Raw genomic sequence first — 21157 nt, forward strand, 5'->3', positions numbered from 1 at the left:
CATTCTTAGTGATAGCATCTCAGTTGTTTTCTACATATCTTGGACATGTGTGATGCAATAGTGAAAACACTAAAACTGCTTATTTCCATGGCAATGAAGAATGTAAGAAGTTACTGAGCTGGAAGGAAGGGCGGACATGGAAATGAAAGTGTGTTTTCTTTCAATGGCCGAACCAAAACAGAGGGGATTTTGTCTCCTCAAACCTGACTAAAGCACAGATTATTACTTGTGATATACTTTCTAAATTTTGGTCCAGATCTCTGAATTAGGCCGATAATAGTGTTGGTGCTGACATTATATTGATATTCTGATAGTGTACAGTAGAATAAAATACCTGGGTTGTGTTCGATTTCTTTTCAATTCCTTTTCAGTTCAGAAAGTGAATTAACCTTAAAACTGAAAACATTGACAAACTCTTCTCACTTGTCACATCCATCCATCCATCCATCCATCCATCCTTCCATCCATCCAAACAATAGAGAATAAATGCTCTACCATTAACAATTTAACCATGGTTTCTATTTACACTGTGAACTGCCTGCACTAGAAGTGAGTTGACCCCAGTCCTGCATTACTTAACTTTACATTCAAACTCTCCACCCACTCTGAACAATGTAGGTTAAAGGAACGCTGACGGGGTTCTGGTTATAAATCAGCGGCAATACTCATCAGACACACACACACACAACATGATATGATCTTCCTCTTGTCATGCAAGATATGAGTAAGCATCAGAAAGGAGCCGTCTAAGTGGCGCACAGCCATAGTGGGATGTGTTGTGTGAAGTGTGAAGTGTGAAGTGGAGTGAAGTGCACTTCAAAGTTAGATGTCTTTGACCCCATTACCTCTGCCACACATCAGTTGTACTTTTGGTTTTCAAACAGCGATTACAACATGTTTGAATATTGAGTAACACTTTACACTGGTGTTATTCCAGTGTATATTAACCTATAGAGAAGTACTGTAAATACACAACAATACTGTGAAGATACTTGAAAATACATTAATGTACTTACAGTGTAACACACCATTCAAATGGCTTCATTAAAATGGTGCTGTTACACTGTTGTAAGCACAATATGTATTCGGGAGATTTTCATCAATATTACTGTAAATAATAATATTACAATACTTTTAAACAGGTTAATCAAGTGTAACCAAATATTATGTGTTACATATCCTACAACTATGAGAATAGATTCAGAAAAATGATTGATGATGAATACTCAAAATAGCTGATCATGTAGATTGGAGATTGGGATTACAATGAAGCAGCCTTAGATTCAAGCCACAGTCAAACACCCTGCAGAACTAAATGCTGCTTCAGCTGTACACACTCATCTTTTGGTGTTCATTTCCTTATTGCTCCACAAGCTGTACCATCTCTACAGCAGTTTATCGCTGGTTTGAGGCTGGTAACAATCACAAAAAAACAAGGACTTGGCCTAAAGTCCGGTGCATCAGACTACTGATCGGGGTAATTTGAAAGGCGATGCCGTTTTATCCAAAGTAGTTCCATACATTTTTAGCGTGAGCAGCTCCAGTGGCAAGCAAACCCTTAAACCTTGCAGTCTTAGTGCGATCCTCTACTCATCCAGACATACCTTACAGTTCTTACACAGGCATGGATTACTTTAAATTTAAGGAAATCCCTCGACAGGCCCACCAACAGGGCCTTGGCAGACCTTGGCTCTCAGTAAATGTTACAGTCTGCTATGCAAGAGTCAGCAGCATCATATAAAAACCTTATTCCCAAAGGCAGAGTTGACTTGATGCTGAGTGACAAAGATAAAGTGGCAATGGCAAGTAATCTGAGAAGAAGAGACGGAAGAGAAAGAGAGAGACAGAGTCAATCAATGTCCGACATCACCATGCCAAAGATTTATTCCCGAGTGATGTAGTGATGTAGAATGATGAGAGCGATGAGGAGTGAAGGCTGAGGGTGGGAGAAGGACAGACGAGAGGCTGAGGGAGAGAGAAGGACTCCCACCTCTTCCCCTTTGTCTTTCACTCCCCTTATCTGATGCCTAGAAGGGAGGTTGTGACTAAGTTGATCTGACTCTACAAATCATAATCATCTAACTCTATAAATCATGGCTGATGTTTTGTCCTCTCATGTATCTTCTATACATGAGAGGACAAAACAGCAGCCATGATTTATCAGTCTATTGGTTTATCTGTCTGTAAATGCTGTGTCAGTGTTTCTTGTAGTATGGGATCCACACTTGCAGGCATATTAGTATGTTTTCATGAGCCTGAGTTTTAGGGCAAAAGTACTTTTGTTAAGTTTCGACTCCTAGCTACAAAAGTTTAAGACTGGCTGAAACTATGACTAAATATTCTACAGGTATGGCATGAAGGACAGAAGTAGAACAGAAAAGGAGCAAAGATGCATTTATGGACAGCAGCCACAAACCAATTCACTTTGAGTATTTTTCACAGAGGATGATTCTTTGAGATTCAGAAACACATTGGAACAAAGCTTCAAAACATTTTTGCCCCATCCCAAATAAGAAATTTAGTTTCTTGCCCCTACATCCCAAGCTCAATTTTATTGTCCAACTCATAATTAAAGAAACTAGGCATTAAAACACCATTTAATGCTAGAAAATGAAACGAATAAGGGTTTGGATGTGACTTGATTGTTAATAGGTCTGTGGGCTAGATGGAGCTGAAAGAGACAAGATTTTCTCAACATGCACATTCTCCAAAAGAACAACTAATGACCCAAGCTGATGTTGCAGGAAACTGTAGTAGGCTCTTCTGACAACGTTCACATTGAATTTTAGGCTACTAATCTACTAACCTGGAGCTTCATTCAGCCTGCCTTGCATTGCAGACACTTGAGAAGGCCATGGCAGCAGAATTTTAATACGTTTTGATACCATATTTCTCCAAAATAATTCAGGGAGGCATTACGCTCATCTTCCAAATCCACCTGTAAAAAAAAACAAACACTTGGTCTTGGTTAAAACGAAAATGAGAGAGCGTAGGTTGCAACCTTTGCCCTGGAGGTGATGAGTCAGTCGTGGGTGTCGAGACCTGGAGGCCGTCATGTCCTGGATGGCAGTGGGAGCGGTTGCTGGTTCTGCGGCCCGGCCGACTCGGGCTCTTATCTGCAGGCTGATCGGAGCCACAGGCTGCTACAGCACACAGCAGCAAGTCAGATATGGACTATATGCATGTCTATGATCTATGAGAGTGTGTGGGCGGGGTCAACTTCTCACACTAGGGCTCAAGAAAAGCGTGAGAAAGGTGAGTGGTGTTGATGCCACTAGTGCAGAAGTGTGTAAGAAGTGTCCCAACCAGGGAAGAGGTGGGTGGGCCACCCTGCTTGGGAGCTGCCACCCACTCAAAAGTTTCATTCATGTCTTTTTTCAATGGAGATTTCACATAAAATGCTTTTTCAGAGGCTTCTCCACTAGAAACCTTGGTACACAGGCAGGAAAGCTTTAGTATTTGACGACCAAACACTTACAAAGTTCCCCAGCCTCTTGTACTATTTTACAAGTAAATTATTACAATAGAAAAGAACCTCAAAGTGATGGTTAGTTTCCTGCCAAAGTAGCTGGTAGAGAAGCAGGAGCCACAGTGCAAATTTACCAGCATTAGGCTGCTGGTAATTTTCCATGATGATACAGTATGTAGCTACTTAAATCTGCTGCACCTTTGCTCTGTCAATCAACAATACAAGAACCCAACACTGTGGTATACCCAGGTATTAAGTTTTATTTTAATACACAACTAGTTAATGAACCATTACAAAACTTTTTTTTCAACTATATACACGTCTCTTTTTGCAAAATTCCAACAACAGAAATGCTGGTAACACTACTTAATGTCCTTTTTCTGGCATATTCATTCTGAGTATTGAAAGTACAGTAATACAATTTCATTACTTAATGAAAACTGTACTTGCATTGGGTAGCTAAACTCTTTTAAGTACATTATGCAAGGAGGGAGATTTTCATTAATTATACTACTACTGTGTGCTTACAGTAGTTTTCCCATATGTTAATACACTGGAACAAGGCCATTATAAAGTAATATTACCATTTTTTTAAACAGATCAATTCAAAACAAAATGCATAAATGAATGACAAAGCAATAACAACACAAAGATTTTTTTGCAGTGTTGACAAAATGGTCTTGCTTGCAAAGAAATAATGAGTCGATGGAAAAAATGTGTGGACCTAAACCCATCTATTGTTGATTCTTGGTCCAACAGTGCATGTATGCCATTTACAAAGAATAGACTGGGCTGAATGTGAAAGTTGTTGGCAATCCACAAAACAAAAACAATCTGTGCTTTCAACTTGCATCCATAGAATGCCTTTTCTGTTTTCTCATTTCAAGTGCTCCTCAGAGACAAAAGCATTTTCCAATCAAACCCAAACAGGGATGTGATTAGGACATCAACGCAGAAATAATGGGAAGGGGGAAGCAGGAAAACAGCAATCATTAGAAACAAATGGCTGCTGTCCAATATCTGGTGGAGGAAATCAATTTACATGTTTATATATAAACCACACCCCCCGTTTCTTTCCAAGTCCATTTCATTCTTCTGAGACAGTCAAACCATCCGGCTCCTCCAAGACGTCCTTCTCCTTCCTCAGATGAGGAAGACGATGTCGTCGGCCACCATGACTTGGTTGTCGTCCTGCATGCGAGCCAAAGCGGCGCGAACCTCGGTCTCCGTGAACGGCGACTGGCGCTCCTTGTTCATGTCGTCCCTCAGGGTCTTCATCCTCACCGACTGAGCGTGGGCCGACTGGAACACCGCGAACAGAGAGGACTTGAACTCTTTCAGCCTGGTGGAGGAAGGAGAGTGAGAGGAGAGTTTTTTATCATTTATTCATTTTACAGCATATTGGAACTTTTGTCACAAAAGTCCTATACAAATATGATATCTTTCAGACTGTGGGTAATTTCCTCAAGCTTAAAGGATGGTAATCAGGTTAACTGTTGTCTTTATCCACACAATTTCCCTATAAATCTGAAGTTAGCACACATCTTACAAGTGCCCCCCTTGCCAGTTAATATAATGGCATTCCCTTCATCTTTTCTGTATGATGGAAGGTAGACACTGGATTGAATTTCTGATCAGTTTCAGTCCCATTCACAAATTTAGAAGGCTGGGCTGAAAATTAGACATCTGTTTTCTTACTTAACTATTAATAAAGCCATCATCTTTATAATAAAAGGGAATGCTTGCACTGCTGATGCTATTAAAGCTGTAGAAATCTACAATAACGCACCTGTCTGCAGAGACTTCAGACTGGCCGTCCTGTGATGGAGGGGCAGAGGCGTCCATGGGTTCCTCTTCCTCCCGCTGCTTGGCGGGTTTGGGGGTGCCAGCTTGAACTAAGGGGGTGAGGGGAATAAAAGTACACTGGTTTTACACTGGTATGTAGTATAAAGATTTGTATAACACATTTTTGTGAGTGCTATAAAATAAGAGAATAATGCAAAAAAATGATCAACTATTACACAATGAAGACTATGAGAACAGAGTAAAGTACTGGAGGAGGATTAATGAAAGCAGACTCTTACTCTCAGGGACGGCATGCTCTTCACTGAAGTCATACGGGCTGTAAGGCTCGCTGCTCGCTGAACCACGGCGCCCCCTACAGGACACACAGGTTCATGTTAATGACAACTGACCATCTGGTCAACAGCACTGTCTACAAGGCATGAAACATAGTAGACAGTTAGCTAGACAGGATGAAATCTAAATGTACTTCAAAAAGGGGGAAAGCTGCACCATCACTAGTACAAAAGTCAGAAAAGTTTAAAAACTTTTGATTTGTTGTAAAAGTTTACTTTTAAAAATCACTAATTTAAACTACTGACCATATATTGGTCAATTTACTGGGAGAGGCAGAGCAAGAAAAGCTTGAAAATCGGGTGGTGAGTGTGTGTGTGTCCCTCTAGGAGTGCGTACCTCTTCTTCTGAGATCGTTGAGTACGTTGTGTGGCCGTCTCCGCCTCCTCTTCCTCCTCCGAGCCGGAGTCACGTTCCTGTCTCGCACGTTTCCTGTCTTTCTCCAGAACCTGCAGAGAAAACATGGAACAATCCAGAAATGAGCTTCTTAAAACATCCACATTTCATTGCAGAAATCTGATTCCCATTAGTTACTACACTGCAGTATGTCTAAATAACAACTATTTCATTATTTTTATCATCATCATCTCATTATTATGGTGTACTTGTTGTGATACAGCATTAATATAAGTAAGGCACTGTGTTTCTGCAGTGGTATATTGTTCTAAAGGGATCCAAATCCAACTCTATCCAGTTAATATTCAGTGGAGGTAGGTGAATGCTCGGCCTATTTGGGTGCAATTGAACAAACTCTATCAAACTTAAATTCTTTTTGTAACAGCATGGAAAAAGGGAGCTGTAATCTAAAGAATTAGACATTTTGTTTTTTAATGAGACACTGGAAGGGAAAATTCTGTTGCAGTTGCACAATAAAGAACTTAATTTCTTTCCACAAATATTTCCTCAGGGAAAAAAGACAAAGGACCACTGTAAACAGCCATAAAATGCCAAAGCATAACTTTGAGTTTTACTACATGAAGAAAAAGCCATAGTCAAATCTTAGCTATAAAACATTTTTTCAGCTTTTGTGGGGAAAGTGGGGAATTTGAGGGAGACACAAATATGCCGCAGGGCGAAACATTTCCCTCCCATACTATTCTAAACTTTTTATGCAATTCCCAAACTTTAAGGTCATTTTCTATACTTCTTCAGACCTGCATGGGAAAGATGTAACAGTTCCCAAAGAGTGCTACGCAGACAAATACTGTCATTACATTCATCTCCAGGCTTCAGAAAAGATAGTAGTACAGACCTTTTTGAAGTAGGCAAACTGGACCAGCTCCACAGCCACCTCCGAGTCTTCCAGCTCCACGGCTTTGCTCATCCGGGCCTTGGCGTGTGCCGTGGACAGACGGATCATGGTCTCCAGCGTACGGGCCGTCACTGGAGAGGTCTGAGGTGGAAGAATTTAAGTTTAAGGTTAAGTTACCATACACAGTTTCCAAGACTTGTCAACATCTATTTCTACAATCTTTATTTAACCAGAAGGTCACTTAGTACAAATTCTTATTCCTAAGGATGGCCTGGCAAGAGGAAATCCAAGGCTTGTCCTAAGTCTCATTTTGGCTGGCTACAAATATCACTTGGAACTTGTGGAATCAGAAAACAAGTTATTTTGATTCTTGTTCCTTGATAAGACACCTATACACACACTTGTGAACACTTGATGTTCACTGTTGACCAGATGATTATGAACAAATTTCCATGATTTCCAAAATGGTTTTCCAGGCCTAAAAGACAGTTCTCGATTTCCATGACTTTTCCCCAAGTTTCTAGCGTCAATTTCCCTGGTTGATGGCACCTATTAAATGCCGTAGTTATTAAAAGTATCCCCTCTCATCCTGTACAATGCCTTTGTGATGTTTAAAGAAAAGATAACATTTTCATTTCCTTTTCCTGTATAATGCATCCGTTTTTGTGTGTGTGTACAATATGCTCTATATGATGGTGTCTGCGCCCATTCTCACCCTAGCAATGTCGGCACCAAGCTGCTCCTGGCTCCTCAGCCTCGAATACTCTTCTGCGATGTGATTGGCTGCCTCCTGGGTCAGCACGGGGGTCACAGCCTTGGCGATGTGGATGTACTTCCTCATGAACTCCTTACTCACAATCTTATCCCTGAAACATAAAAAGGATAAATATATTTCACCCTTGAAAAACACCAAGAGCTGCACTCTAAAATGCTGCTTCCTTTTGTGGTTTAGTCAGTGTTTAATTTACATCAGTCACATGGTCATGTGTTCTTAGATGTACATAAACAAATACTTTCCATTTACAACTTTTTACCCTTTAGCTCCCATAATCCACGGTGATGGTGTATTCCAAAATTGAAAATCCTCGTTCATCATTTTACAAGCCACCTAGGTTTGTAAAATATAGGACCAAATCCAAATGATGACTATTATCTGCATTATCAGCATAAAGGACTGGAAAAGTAGACAACCTTACCAGCCACAAGCCTCAAATTGGATTGTGGTAATGTCTCTCTCAAACACCATGGCAGATACTCTCTCTGTGTGTGTGTGTGTGTGTGTGTGTGTGTGTGTGTGTGTGTGTGTGTGTGTGTGTGTGTGTGTGTGTGTGTGTGTGTGTGTGTACCTCTTTCTCTTGGTCCCATGCAGCAGGTTGTTGTGTTTCTCGTAGACCTGCAGATCCTCCTGTTCTTCCTGCACTGCGTCTGGGTCTTCTGTAGCCAGGACATCCACTGCCCCGCCCAGAGACATGGCTGAAAAAAAAAAACAACGAAAAATAAACATGTACCAATTGCCATTTTCACTTCTACTATATTAGAAGCAGAGCATTAAACACATTTTGTCCACTTCTGGTAGAGTAGACAAACTTATCAGTCACAGACAAAATGTATCTATTCAGCTGGTGGCTGGTGTTTCCCTTATCAGTATATTCTTGGCTTACACCTTTCAAACCTCTATATATGATGAACCAGAGCCTTAAAATTCACCATGCTCTTGTCCATCTTTTCCAGGAGGCACCAGCATAAAACAGCTACATGTTCGGGCATTTTAGAGAATTACTAGCTTCTGATTAGTTTGAAAAATATGGACCCCAAGGCAAACCTCAATCAGCCTCTGTGGTAAATCTGTACAAAATGTACAGTGTAGTGCACCCAACATTGTGGCTTTAATGACAGAGTCCTTGTCTAGCCCTCTTAGCATTCTAATATTATTTGGTGCATTCTTGCAACACAAATTTAATACCGTTACTATTATATTTGAGAAGCCTTGATGTCCAGTACCTGCTCCCTCCTGCTCGCGGGGGTCGCGGTAGCGGTGCATCCTCAGCACGTGGTCCGAGATCTCCCGGTCCTGTTCTGGGTCCATCTGATCCAGAACGATGAAGAGCAGATCGAAACGCGACAGCAGGGAGTCCTGCAGGCCGATGTTCTCCATGGGGGTTTTATACTGGTCATACTGCAGAGAGGGCAGAGGAAGAGGAGGAGGCAGAGTTACAAAAACACAGCTCTAGATCCACCGAGTTTGGAGAAAACAAGTTTGTGACTGGAAGATCATAGGTTTACAACCCTGAATCAGCTGGGAAGAACTGGACATGGAGAGTCAATATCTACTACTGAGGGGCCCTTGAGCAAATCATGTCATGTAAAAAATAATTGGGCAACACTTTCTATAACAACCAGTCTCAGTGCATTAGAAGGACACTCAAGGAATTATAAATGCACTCTAATGCCTTATGCCAATAACGCATAATATATATCAGAACCCATTAAACTATATCATTTAGAATGAATTATAAAGTACAAGTGCCTTATGAATGTTTATCACTAGTTATCAGATTATGTTCCATTGAGAGCAACAGGTTCGTCCAAAAGCTTCTGATAGTCATAAATGATATTTGCACTTCATTCATTCATTCCAAATTACATCCATGTTTTTGCACGCCGATATAACGCCTCAGCAAGTGCTTATTAGCATGGTCATAAGGCATTAGAGTGCATCATAACTCCTTACATAGATATGGTAAGTCATAGACAGTGATTTTTCTTCACACACACTCACCCTGCCGTAGACGGGGTTGGCGGCGGCCAGCACAGAGCAGCGGGCGTTGAGGCGGGCGTGGATGCCAGCCTTGGCGATGGTGACGCGGCCCTGCTCCATCACCTCGTGGATGGCCGTGCGGTCCATGTCGGACATCTTGTCAAACTCGTCGATGCACACCACGCCGCGGTCGGCCAGCACCATGGCACCTGCCTCCAGACGACGCTCACCTTGGGGAGGAAAGGTTGATACATGATGTGGGTCGCTCAAATTATGTTATATTTCTTAAAGATGACTAAATGTGAGCCTTAAAGGAGGATGTGCATCATGTGTTGATTGGTTTAGGTTAAGAATAATCACTGACTGTGGTCAAAGTAAGTATGTGTGAATGGAAAACAAATGAGAAATCAGTCTTCCTGTGTAGGTTTCCAACAATAAAAGGGAAGGTTTGTCATTGTGCTTTGATTGCAAAACACCATGCAAGTGGTTTGATAAGTCATCTCAGATTCATGTTTACTGTCAAAGTGACCTTGAGCAAGAAACTGAACACCTGCATCCTCACTCATATTAAAGAATAAGGCTGGTGTTTTTTAATGCATTGCTTACCATCAACAAATCCTGTGAAAATAACAAAATCAACAGTGCTTTTGCTCTCCTCCCGTTACTTTCTGACTTCCCACGTACCATTTTTAGCCGTCAAACCGGAAGTCATTGGCTCCAATTGTAAGCTAAAAACCTTGAAATACAGCTCACAAAGACGGTTTACATTTTAAAAATCGCTAACTGTTACCACGAAAAGTCAGGCTGTTCAAATCAAATGGGAACAAATTCTTCATTACGCCGGGGACTATTTTCGGTGCTACGGAACTACTTTCCTGAGATGGAAAACGTGTTTACAGCCGGCTTATTAAGTTGTTTGAGGAAAAAGTCGGCTGGCCCGGTGCATCGCAATGATGAAATATGTTGCCCAGAGCAACAGCATGACGTGTTTTTAAATCATTTTTTTAATACAATGGAGTTCTATGGCTGCTGGGACATGGCTTCATTGGGCATCGGCTACATGGACGAGACTTGTTGGCAAAACAAAATCATTACGGATTTTGTTATTTTCATAGGATTTGTTGACGGTAAGCAATGCATTAAAAAACCAGCCTTATCCTTTAAGTCTCTCTGGATCAGAGGGTCAGCTAAATGCCCAAAACGTTTGTCACAGGATTTCCCCCCATAATATTTTCTTGACAGGTTAAGAAGGCCTCTCCAACAGCTTTTAGGCTAGGGAAACTTGGCACTGAAAAAAACATACAAATTCAACTGTTTTGGGCCAAGTGGCTACTCCTCTAGGCAGGGAAACACTGGTGTGTGGTGGGTGTGTTTGTATGTTAGGAGTGTGTTTCGTACCAGTCTCCTGATCAGTGGTGACCGCAGCAGTCAGACCCACTCCGGAGGAACCTCGCCCAGTGGTGGGAATGGCTCTGGGGGCGGTATGCAGCACGTAGCGCAGCAGCTGGGACTTCGCTACCGATGGGTCACCTAGAAGGAGGATGGAGAGAGAGAGAGATGAGTCATGATTGTATAGTCTGATACTTGTAAACTGAACCACTAGCTTCCTAAAAAAAAATCCTAGATACTGCAGCAGATATCAGCCATATCCAGCTTGTTCAGACTGGAGTGAGGAAACATGAAGGAAAGAAAGGATGGTTGAAAAAAGTCAAGTTCTCTGTCCTGCAGTTGATCAGATTATCCTCCCATTAGTAAACGAGGCTAAATGAGCACATAATCGACAAAGCTCCTGTACCGATGAGCAGGACATTGATGTCTCCTCGGATGCGCGACCCATTCTCCAGAACCTTCTCCACGCCTCCCAGCAGCATGCAGAGGATGGCCTTCTTGATGTACTCATGGCCGTGGATACTGGGGGCCAGGGAGCGAGCCAGCTGGTCAAACACATCCTGGATGAACCAAGAGAGAACATAGAAGAGTTAGTCCTTGTGTTAGTGTGTTATCCAATTTAGTTGCGTCTTTGCTTGTCATCTGTATTTGTTGTACATTTCTTTTTTAAGCATTAAAAATTATAGTTATGGAAGGAAAAAATGAAGCCACACGTTTGAGTTTATTTACCTTGGTGCGTGACTGACTGAAGTTCCTGATCTTGGCCACATCATCAGCTGAGAAGCAGGGCGACACCTCCTTGCTCATCTGTTTTACCTGGCAGGCTATCATGATGGTCCTGAGAGGGAAGGGTGGATAGTTTTGAATGAAATATGAGGGAATATTCAGTACATACAAGTGATAATGTGCCTGAGATGGGAACAGAGGCTCTTTTCCAGCTTTCCTCATCCTAGATATGAAAGGGTCCATTGCAAACGCTATTTAACAAATGTGGAAACATTTTTGCAATCCTAAATAATACTTCAAAATCAGACGATTCTTTTCTAAAAAAGCATTATCGTTTTGTGATCAAAGATCTTAATGCAACTCAACTCAAATTTAGTAACAAATAGGAGGCTTTAATGTGACACCTGAAATGATTTTGAGAGAGTAGGCATCAAATTTTTTTTTTCCAAAAATTCTAGAGTGAATCTCTTCATTCAGAGCAGGTCCCATTTGGTTCACTCTACCCTCAAAGTCCAAGCAGTGAAGTGTCTGTAAACTTTAACATGCATTATTGTAAGTGCTGCAGCAGCTACCACACTTGACTTACATGTATGAGCTCCTGAAGACATTCATTTTAACCGTATTTCACCCCATCTTACCTGAACGTGCCGGAGGTGAAGCCTCCCTTCTTGCCCGGCAGGCAGCGGTACGTTCCTATGATCTGGACCCGGTCGCCTGGTTTGACCACGTCCACCAGGTCGTTGTCCAGGATGATGTCCACAGAGCGAGGCAGCTGGCCAGCAGGGGCTTTCTCTGGCATCTCCTGCACCGTGATGGTCTGGTGGTCCTTGTAGATGGATAGACCGAACTCTGTCTCCAGCGGGTTGTTCTCCTCATCCTAGGGAGTCGGAGAGAGAGAGAAAGAAAAAGAGGCGCTCAGCACAACACATAAAAAGCAGGAAGTAATGGGTGAAAAGGCAGGAAAATAGGAACCCATGAATAGGAGTAGAGTGTCCCAAAAAGTCTGAAATCCAGAAGCACCATGCGTGAATATTTATGAAACCGGTAGACCGAGTAAAGAACACCCCTAAGAACACAAATATAGACGAGTGTTGAGTAGTAGTAGTAGTAGTAGTAGTAGTAGAGTGCGATGACTGTAAGAGCATCACTGTCACTCTGGGTAACCGTCTCGTCTAAATGCCTAAAATGTAAAACTGTAAACATCCAAGCCACTGTATCTGCAGTTACCTTGGTGGGGTAGATGGCAGTGGACGGGAAGGCGTCCAGGGAGGTCATGTCTGTGTACTTCCTCTCCATCGTCTTCTTAGTGGCCGGACAGTAGTGGACGCTCCGCACCACCTTGGGACGCACCAGAGAACCTGCAGGCGATGAGGGGAGAAATGGACGAGAATGAGGGGAGAAATGAGGGGAGACAGCGCTGTCTATTGGTGCAAGTCCAAACTAATAAGAATTGTAACATTATCGACAGTATATCAACTTGAAATGAATGAGACGAGGAGTATCCAACGACCTGAAATCCTCAATAAATAACAAAAGAGCGTCACTGCAGCCTGGGGAAACTCACACTTGGTGACGATGCCCTCCACACAGACCATGCTGCCCAGCAGGCGGGAGGTGAGGGTGCGGGGGGTGACGTGCTTGGTGCCGAAGCTGCCCTCCAGGCCGACGAAGAACTCCTCATACTGCTTGGCGTAAGTGGCGTCCACCGAGGCCACCAGGTCCTTCAGCGCCCGCTGGAACGCCAGCAGCTCCTCGAAGGCGTTGTTCATCAGTCTGGCAGAGCAGGGAGGGACAGTACCACATTAAAAACATTTAGATCATGGCATTGCTTAGTTGCTTGTGTCAATCTGGGTGGAGAGTAGAACCAATATGTGCCGCTCTCTCGTTTTATAGAGGAAAAAAATGTCAAACCAAACTCCCCATCCCAGAATCTGTAATAGATTCTGACATGGTTTCTTCGATACAAAGATGGAGCAGCATGTGTCGGGGCTAGATTGACAGAAAGCATCTTAATAAGTCCTTACTGCTAAGGCCATTCTAATGCAGAGGCTTGCACTGACATAAGACCAAACACAGGTAACACTATAGTATCAAAATTCAACGAAAGGACAAGTTTGTGGCAAAACAAGAATGTGAACAGAATCTCTAAAAAGAATAATGTGGTTAATAATCTCTGGCAGTGGATTCTGCATAACTGTAACATGTAGCTGTGAATATTCATGACCTTCATAACATGCTACAGAGCAGTGTTTGTCTTAAGTATACAATATATATAAAATTGAATGCATTTGGGTTATGATGGCGTGATGACCGGGGTTCTTACTGTTTTAATTTCGAAATCCCATACTTTATCCAGACCTTAATCACTTGTGATTTGAAGATTTTGGTAGGTGTTCAGTATAATTTACACCAATGGTCATCCATGCCATATCACTCTATAGATGATCATTCTTTACAGCAACAAATACCAGAATGTGTGAGATGACAGGAGTCTAAAACAAGAAAAATATGCAGTCCTATGTGGGCTATATCATACAAATATAACTTTTTGTGCAATTGTCAAACTGATCAAGACCTGGAAATCACCAAAATCTTGTTTCCATACATTTCCAGGTCGATGTAGGAACTCTGGATGACTATGTGATGCTTTGGTGTTTAGGGTTTGTGACTACAGCATTCACAGACAAACAAAACCATAATGAACCTACTTGGCAGCCCGGGCCTCGTTGCGTCTCCTCAGGTCGTTGATATTGACGATGAGACGAGATTTATTCTCGCTGATCATGTCCCGGACCTTGCTCTGGTAAACCCCCTGGTCTTGCTGCAGACCGTATAGGAAGACGGGATGAAGGTTGGTGTTTATTCAGTTCATAGGCTAACCAGCTCAATGTGATTAGCTTGGGAAGCAGGATGCATCACTGTTAGCTAACACTGACCACAATAGCAGCACTGAAGACAGGCTAATTGTTGCACTAAACGTAATACAAATGTGTATAATGGGAAAACTAGTGTAATTAAAGTTAACAGCGACATCATTTGCTAACTAACGCCCTGCTGCAAATAACTGAAGGGTGTCTCTTTTGTTGCGGCCGCATGGTTTCTTTATTTCAGTCCCACAACAAAGTTTTACCAGAGAAAAGTTAAACTTACATCGTCATCCAGGAAGTCCAGATAATCTCTCTGCGCCTCTCTCATCTCCCGGTCATCGACGAGGTCGGTTGCCATCATTTTTGAAATTATTTATTGGTTTTTTTTATTATTTATCTTAAAATAAAGTACAGAGTTTATATGAACGCTGTGTGCCGCTGCTCCTGCTGCCGTCAAACCACACAACTGCGGGGTTTTCGCGCCACCGCGTACCGGGTAGAAGTAGAACGTAACACGCGATTGGTCCACACAGCACGCACTCGTTTGCATATTCGGCGGGTAACTTGCATCTGTCCAATAGAATCCTATAAACGCGTGTCCCGCGAAAATGCAGCAGGAAGGGGCGGGCTGCAACAAAGGAGGAGCCTACCGAGAAAACAGCAGTTGTCAATTTGTCCAGTAGATGGCGACAGATGCTGTGAATTTGAGTTTTATTTCCATAGCCTACTGCAGGGGTTACCAATATGAGGTCCGGGGATCCACAGGGGTCCGTGCAGGGGTTTCCAGAAGGTCCCCATTAAAATGAGGGACAGTTCAGTTTCACTGTTATTTAATTCATGGGAAGATAGAACCATCAGGTAATTAAATGTATATATAAAAAGAAGTATTTTCTTGTCACTCTCTCCATTGTTACTTCCTCGCCTGCAGTATAGATAGACATAAAAAAAATCAAAAAACATAAGCTTTATCAAATGTCATATATATGGTCTAAAGTATATCTATATGGGTTTTGGGCAGTTTTAGTTTAGTAAATTTATGTTATTTAATTTATTTAAGTTTTCCACTGAATATGTTATATTGCAATCCTTTTATTCATGATAAGACGTGCTTCCCTGTTCCCTTTTTTCTGGGATGAACTTGTTTCTAACCTTTCCCTGTATGAAAATTGTCTTGACATCTCAAACAGAGTGAGAAAAAATGTGGTCTAATAACTCATAATATCCAGAGAGCTGCTCCAGCATAATGTTGTCACCACTGGTATTTAGCTTTTTTCCCCTCAGCACTTAATAATGAGCCAACTGCAAACATTCAAAATGACTTGGCAGGCATGGCACTGAAACCAGAATGAAATATCACATGGGCCTAGTTTGCCTTGTTTGATTAAGTTTGATTTTTTTGAGCAGGATATCAAAACAGAAGTATGCGAGTGGTAGATCTACAATTCACTATTTAGAATGTGTGTGTCTATAATCTCACACTAAATACCTTTTTGGCATTCACACATCTCTGAATAGAATAGAATAGAATACGACCTTATTGAAAATCGTCTTTGGTCTCAATATTCCAACAAGTAAGAAATTATTTCATAATCTGCAACTAGCGGTTTTTATCAGTAACTATAACAGATTTCAGTTATCAATATTTTGTAATCAGAGTACAGTAATGTCATTATAGTTTAGTTAAGAATATTTGCATCATAACTCATATGGCAAAAAAATAGACTAAAACTAGAGTGATCCAGAATCAAGACTTGTTAGAAAGACTCAAGGTTAGAGTTGATGTCTCTGTTGTCTTTGTAGATGAATGTAGTTCACAGTGCCGGACAGTAGATGGCGACACATATTCAGAATTAAATGTGCATCCTATTTTATTGATTTTATTCCATTTATGCCATTATATGCTCCCTCTTCGAAACCTAGTAATACATTTAAGAGTCATATAGGAGGAAAATATCACTGCATGTTCCTTTAAGCCTCTATGGGAATATTATAGGAATATCACAGTGATACCATAGGAGATCACCAAGACATCCATAAAGTACAATAATGTCACTATAAACTAACCATCAAATACCGCACACACACTATAAGTCCCTATATGAATATTATAAGAATATCACAGTGATCATTATTCGTTTGTGGGAAGAAAAAAAAAAAACAGCAGTTCGGGGCGTGTTCTGGTCATTTTAACCCTGCCCACACTTCAAAACTCTCCAGGCTGTAGGGGCATTTTCTCTGTTTTTGCTCTTTTTCTCCCTCTCAAACAGCTTAAATCGCCTCTTTCCAGCATGTTGCAGTTTATTTAGATCAATGTAATCTTCTGCGGGGGGGAAAGCCCTTTAGTGCGTTTGGCTTTGTTTTTTTCTTTTGCAGAGACGTTTTTGTGACGCATAACAGGAGCAACAGGTGTGTTGTCGATCCAAACAGGTGAGATGATGCTTATCTTCTCCTTCCCATACAGAAAAAAAAAAAACACATCCTTGAGAATAATGTTTACAGATAAGGCTATGTATGCTGTTTAGGGCACATATAGGAATAAAATGTGTTTCCAGCGTCCAAAATATATAGGCTATTTCCAATGAGGGTCATGTACATGTAGAAATATATATGTTTTTGCCAATTTTTGTATGTTTTCAAACATGTAGGCTTCACATTTTGAAGCATATGTGTATTGTTTGAAGCATAGGACTTCTTCTGCAGCAGCTTTACAGTTTCTCCTTTGCAAACTGGCGGTAGATTTATAGCAAACATATACATTTCATAATTTTTTTTCTTGCATGGACTGACATTTGTACCGAGGTCTATAGCTTGTTTTTAAGCCGATTATCCAAACTCCTGCAGGTCAGTTATTTCCTATGGCAACAACAACAACTTCACCTTGTGTGTCTCAAATGAACTTAATTCAAACAGCCTATATTCTAGCTTGTAAAGTTCAGAGAGAGGCAGAGATTTCAGCTGCAGGAATGGAGTTAAGACTGGTGTGTTTATGGAAGGAAAAACATGGACAAGGCACACCCAGGGTGATACCTGTGTATTCTCAGAGGAGTGGGTGTTTGTCTTGCTGCCTATAGGTGCTTATTTACCTTGCTGACACTACAGGTGATGGTTTACATTCCTCTCCCTCTGTGTGTGTGTGTGTCATCATGGGAGGGTGATGATTACAGGTATAACTACATACCTGCTTTAACAGTGTAAAATGGCCTGTGTGAAGTAGAACAATAACTGCGGTATTCCAAGACTCCCAAGAATATTGCTGCTGGTGTGTTAATCTGCATATAGAAATTTGACAGCATGCTCCCTGGCACCGTGTGAAGTTTCATTAACTTTTTTTTTTTCCCCCTTCCCAGTTTAATCTCCCTCAAGTGTTTTTCTAAACCGCACTCACACTTCCCTTTCTCCTCTCCTCCATCCGTACCTCCATTCCTCAGATTCGTTGTGTAGATTTGAAGAGTTTATAGTCTAAAATAACTTGGAAAAAATCAGCATCTACTCTCGTATAATGATTGTTTTTTGTATGCAAGTGAAGCACATTTTGGGTTCCTAGTTAAGTTATGAGCCATTTTAAGATCTTTGCTTACAAAATAGTCATCTGCAGTTTTGAAATACTGACTGAATTTCAGGTAGCACCATTTTTCCAAGATGTATGTATTGATTTTGGGATTGAAACCCTGCATTTATTGACTGTATGTCTCTTTTTTTTCAGGTTTATCTCCCACAGGTTGCTCTGGCCAGCAGTCCTCCTCCATCTTCTTCTCATCTTTCCATCTCCTCCTCCTCTCCTCTGTCCATCACTCCCCCCCTCTACCCATCATCCAGCCATGTCAGGCGACGCCCTGCAGCGGCTCAGCGCCTTGACCCTGAGCGTCAAGCAGCTCGGCCGCCTCCCCCGCCTCTCGGGCCTCTTCCCCTCCTCCCCCCTGCCCCTGCCCAGCCCCACCGTCGCGGCCTCCCAGGTCCCCAGCCTGTTCCGAGAGCCCTACATCCTGTCGGGCTACCGTCCCGTGGAGCAGAACTGGCGCTGCTACTTCCTCAGCCTCTTCCAGAGACACAATGAGTCCCTGAACGTCTGGACCCACCTGCTGGCGGGTCCGGTGCTGCTGCTGCGGTGGTGGGCCAACGTAGGCACCCTGGGTTGCGCCTTGGACCTGACCGCCCTTCCTCTGTGCCTCTTCATGTTGTCTGCCCTCACCTATCTGTTCTTCAGCGTGGCCGCCCACCTCATGCAGTCTCACTCTGAACTCGCACACTACTCCTTCTTCTTCATGGACTATGTGGGAGTGGCTGTGTATCAGTATGGCTGCGCGCTGGGTCATTATTTCTACTCCACCGAGCCGGTGTGGAGGGAAAGCAGCATCGGGCCGCTGTTCCTGCCTGGAGCCGCCTTCTTCGGGTGGCTGTCCTGCGCCGGCTGCTGCTTCGCCAAGTCCCGGTACCGGCGGCCGTACCCGGTGCGCCGTAAAATCTGCCAGCTGATCCCCACCAGCCTGGCGTATCTGCTGGACATCAGCCCCGTGGCCCACCGCCTGGCCACCGTGTCCTGGGCCCAGGAGCCCTCGCTGCCCCTCCACGCCCTCCAGGTCGCCTCTTTCCTGCTGTCGGCCCTCTTCTTCTCCTGTCCCATCCCCGAGCGCTTCTTCCCGGGCCACTGTGACTTTGTGGGCCAGGGTCACCAGATCTTCCACCTGTTTCTGTCCCTGTGCACCCTCTGCCAGCTGGAGGCCCTGTTCCAGGACTACGCCAGGCGGAGGGATACAGTGGTGGAGGTGTTTGGGGAGCGGCAGCTGTGGTGGGCCTGCGTATCCTTCCCCGCCCTGATCCTGTGTTGCGTCCTGACGGCGCTCATCACAACGAGACACATGCAGAGGCAACTGCAGGAAAACCGAGAAAAAGACAAGTGACAGAGGGAGAAGGACAGGAAAATAGTTTTTGAGTGTTAAAAAAATAATAATAAAAGGCCTTGTTTTGAGAATCAGATTGTCTGTTGAAAAAAGTGATTGTTGAAAGTATTAGTTAATTCAAATAATATCAAAGTGCACAATTAACAGGTCGTCTGGTTTCTTAGTTCTTGGAGAGAACAACTTGTGAATATGAATCCGGTTGACAGCAAATCTTCAGTTGTTTTATTGCTGATTGAACGAAGGCATTAGGTTTGAATATGGCTCAGCAAACTTTTCCTCAGTGAATCATCCTCCCATTTAATCGTTGCTGATGAAGGAGCCAGTTCTGAGGAGCTTGCTGACAAAGAAAATTGGTCTGAAGCAAGCCAGCAGTGAAACGCATGAAGATTAGTGTCAGTCTGGAAATTGATCTCTGTTCCTAATTTTATTACATATGTGAGGATATTAAACAAATAAACCTGCTGAAAATGTCTGTAAGGAGATGCATTTTGAAAACGTTTTGCCTTAATTTGATACATGCAAACACTCCACCTGGTCAGTATGTTTTGTTTTGTATGGATGTACATATTCTGATTAAATGATAATTTGCTTACTGGTTTGTGAACTGTTCATTTTGGGGGGTAGACTCTTACTCCAAACCTGTGCTATGAAATTGGCCACCTTCACAATATTTGGCAGTTCTGTTTGCCACAAAGGCTTACTGGTGTGAGGCAACCGGCAACATCAGTGTTGAAAGACCAAATCTGGGCCAGTATCCACAAACATTCTGAGTCCTCTCAGAGAGCTCTTATCTTAGCCTAAAATTCCTTAGTAAGGAGTCCTAGCTCAGGAGTGATTTAGGAAAGTTCTCAGAGCAACTCTGAGCAAGGAATGGACAATAACTTTTATCTTAGTGAGGAGGTGTGGTTGACCCCGTTGCTAGGTGTGATGCTCTCTTTTGGACGCTGTCATTGGTTGATCAAGAAAAATCAACACGCCTCTTTTTGTCATCCAGAATGAACACAAGGAATCACACAAGATAAAACACAATTTACTCGATATTAACGTGTGGTTTGCTTATACTATCAAAAATTTAAAAAAAAATAGAGCTCATTGGACAAAATCTTTGAAAACCATACGAACGGTACTTTTTAATACTTGTACGGTCCTCACAGGTTGATGCATTATATCTTTATTTGGGTGAATGCAGTAATGTAATTATACTTTACTAATTTGATGTTAAGATTTGGTGAAAATGGCTCAAGACTCAGTAGTATTAGTATAATTTATAGACTATATTATATATATATATATATATATATATATATATATATATATATATATAACCACCTGAATTTCCCTATCTGGGATAATAAAGTTTACCTTGACCTTGACCTTGATAATTTATAGACTATATTGGCAAACCTATATGAATAGGATTTTTGAACAAGAGTATATTGCAGATGATGCGGACGTGTGTCCCATCAGTGACCAGACAATACAGAGAAAACTCATTATATCCATAGCTGCTGTTCTGTTGGTGCAAGGTGCGCACGTCCAGTGGGAATTAAATAGGTTGTGTCACAATTTGAGTCTGTGAAGGAGCTGTGATTGTTTGTGTGATTATTCTACTATGTGGTTGCATAAACCTAAATTATCACTGCTGCACTGTTTGCCTGTTGC

General features: G+C 42.3%; 2 protein-coding genes across 2 annotated transcripts; one reads left to right on the forward strand and one right to left on the reverse strand.

Annotated features, from left to right (window-relative positions):
- Nucleotides 1–4355: 4355 nt before the first annotated feature.
- On the reverse strand, nucleotides 4356–15000 carry mcm3 (minichromosome maintenance complex component 3). Its single transcript, XM_071914228.2, has 17 exons — nucleotides 14881–15000; nucleotides 14439–14551; nucleotides 13295–13503; nucleotides 12958–13088; nucleotides 12369–12607; nucleotides 11734–11842; nucleotides 11411–11564; nucleotides 11014–11145; nucleotides 9637–9845; nucleotides 8859–9033; nucleotides 8204–8330; nucleotides 7573–7723; nucleotides 6858–6998; nucleotides 5945–6054; nucleotides 5554–5627; nucleotides 5259–5364; nucleotides 4356–4811 (listed from the first exon to the last, which is right to left on the reverse strand). The coding sequence occupies exons 1-17, from the start codon at nucleotides 14956–14958 to the stop codon at nucleotides 4613–4615; spliced, it is 2457 nt and encodes an 818-aa protein (XP_071770329.2). The 5' UTR covers nucleotides 14959–15000; the 3' UTR covers nucleotides 4356–4612.
- Nucleotides 15001–18415: 3415 nt separating this feature from the next.
- On the forward strand, nucleotides 18416–20048 carry paqr8 (progestin and adipoQ receptor family member VIII). Its single transcript, XM_071914246.2, has one exon. It carries the CDS (start codon nucleotides 18416–18418, stop codon nucleotides 19493–19495), a length of 1080 nt encoding a protein of 359 aa, XP_071770347.1. The 3' UTR covers nucleotides 19496–20048.
- Nucleotides 20049–21157: the final 1109 nt, after the last annotated feature.

The sequence above is a fragment of the Centroberyx gerrardi genome, chromosome 18 (assembly GCF_048128805.1).
Source record: "Centroberyx gerrardi isolate f3 chromosome 18, fCenGer3.hap1.cur.20231027, whole genome shotgun sequence".
In the NCBI taxonomy this organism is placed as follows: Eukaryota; Metazoa; Chordata; class Actinopteri; order Beryciformes; family Berycidae; genus Centroberyx; species Centroberyx gerrardi.

What these genes read in the sequence shown, in the direction of transcription:
- mcm3 (XM_071914228.2), bottom strand. Translation starts at nt 14,958, where the DNA reads ATGATGGCAACCGACCTCGTCGATGACCGGGAGATGAGAGAGGCGCAG. An exon ending in CTGCCATCTACCCCACCAAG is followed by an intron (nt 12,608 to 12,957) that starts GTAACTGCAGAT and finishes CCGACTCCCTAG; the next exon opens with GATGAGGAGAACAACCCGCT. An exon ending in TTGGTGCCGACATTGCTAGG is followed by an intron (nt 6,999 to 7,572) that starts GTGAGAATGGGC and finishes CTTCCACCTCAG; the next exon opens with ACCTCTCCAGTGACGGCCCG.
- paqr8 (XM_071914246.2), top strand. Translation starts at nt 18,416, where the DNA reads ATGTCAGGCGACGCCCTGCAGCGGCTCAGCGCCTTGACCCTGAGCGTC.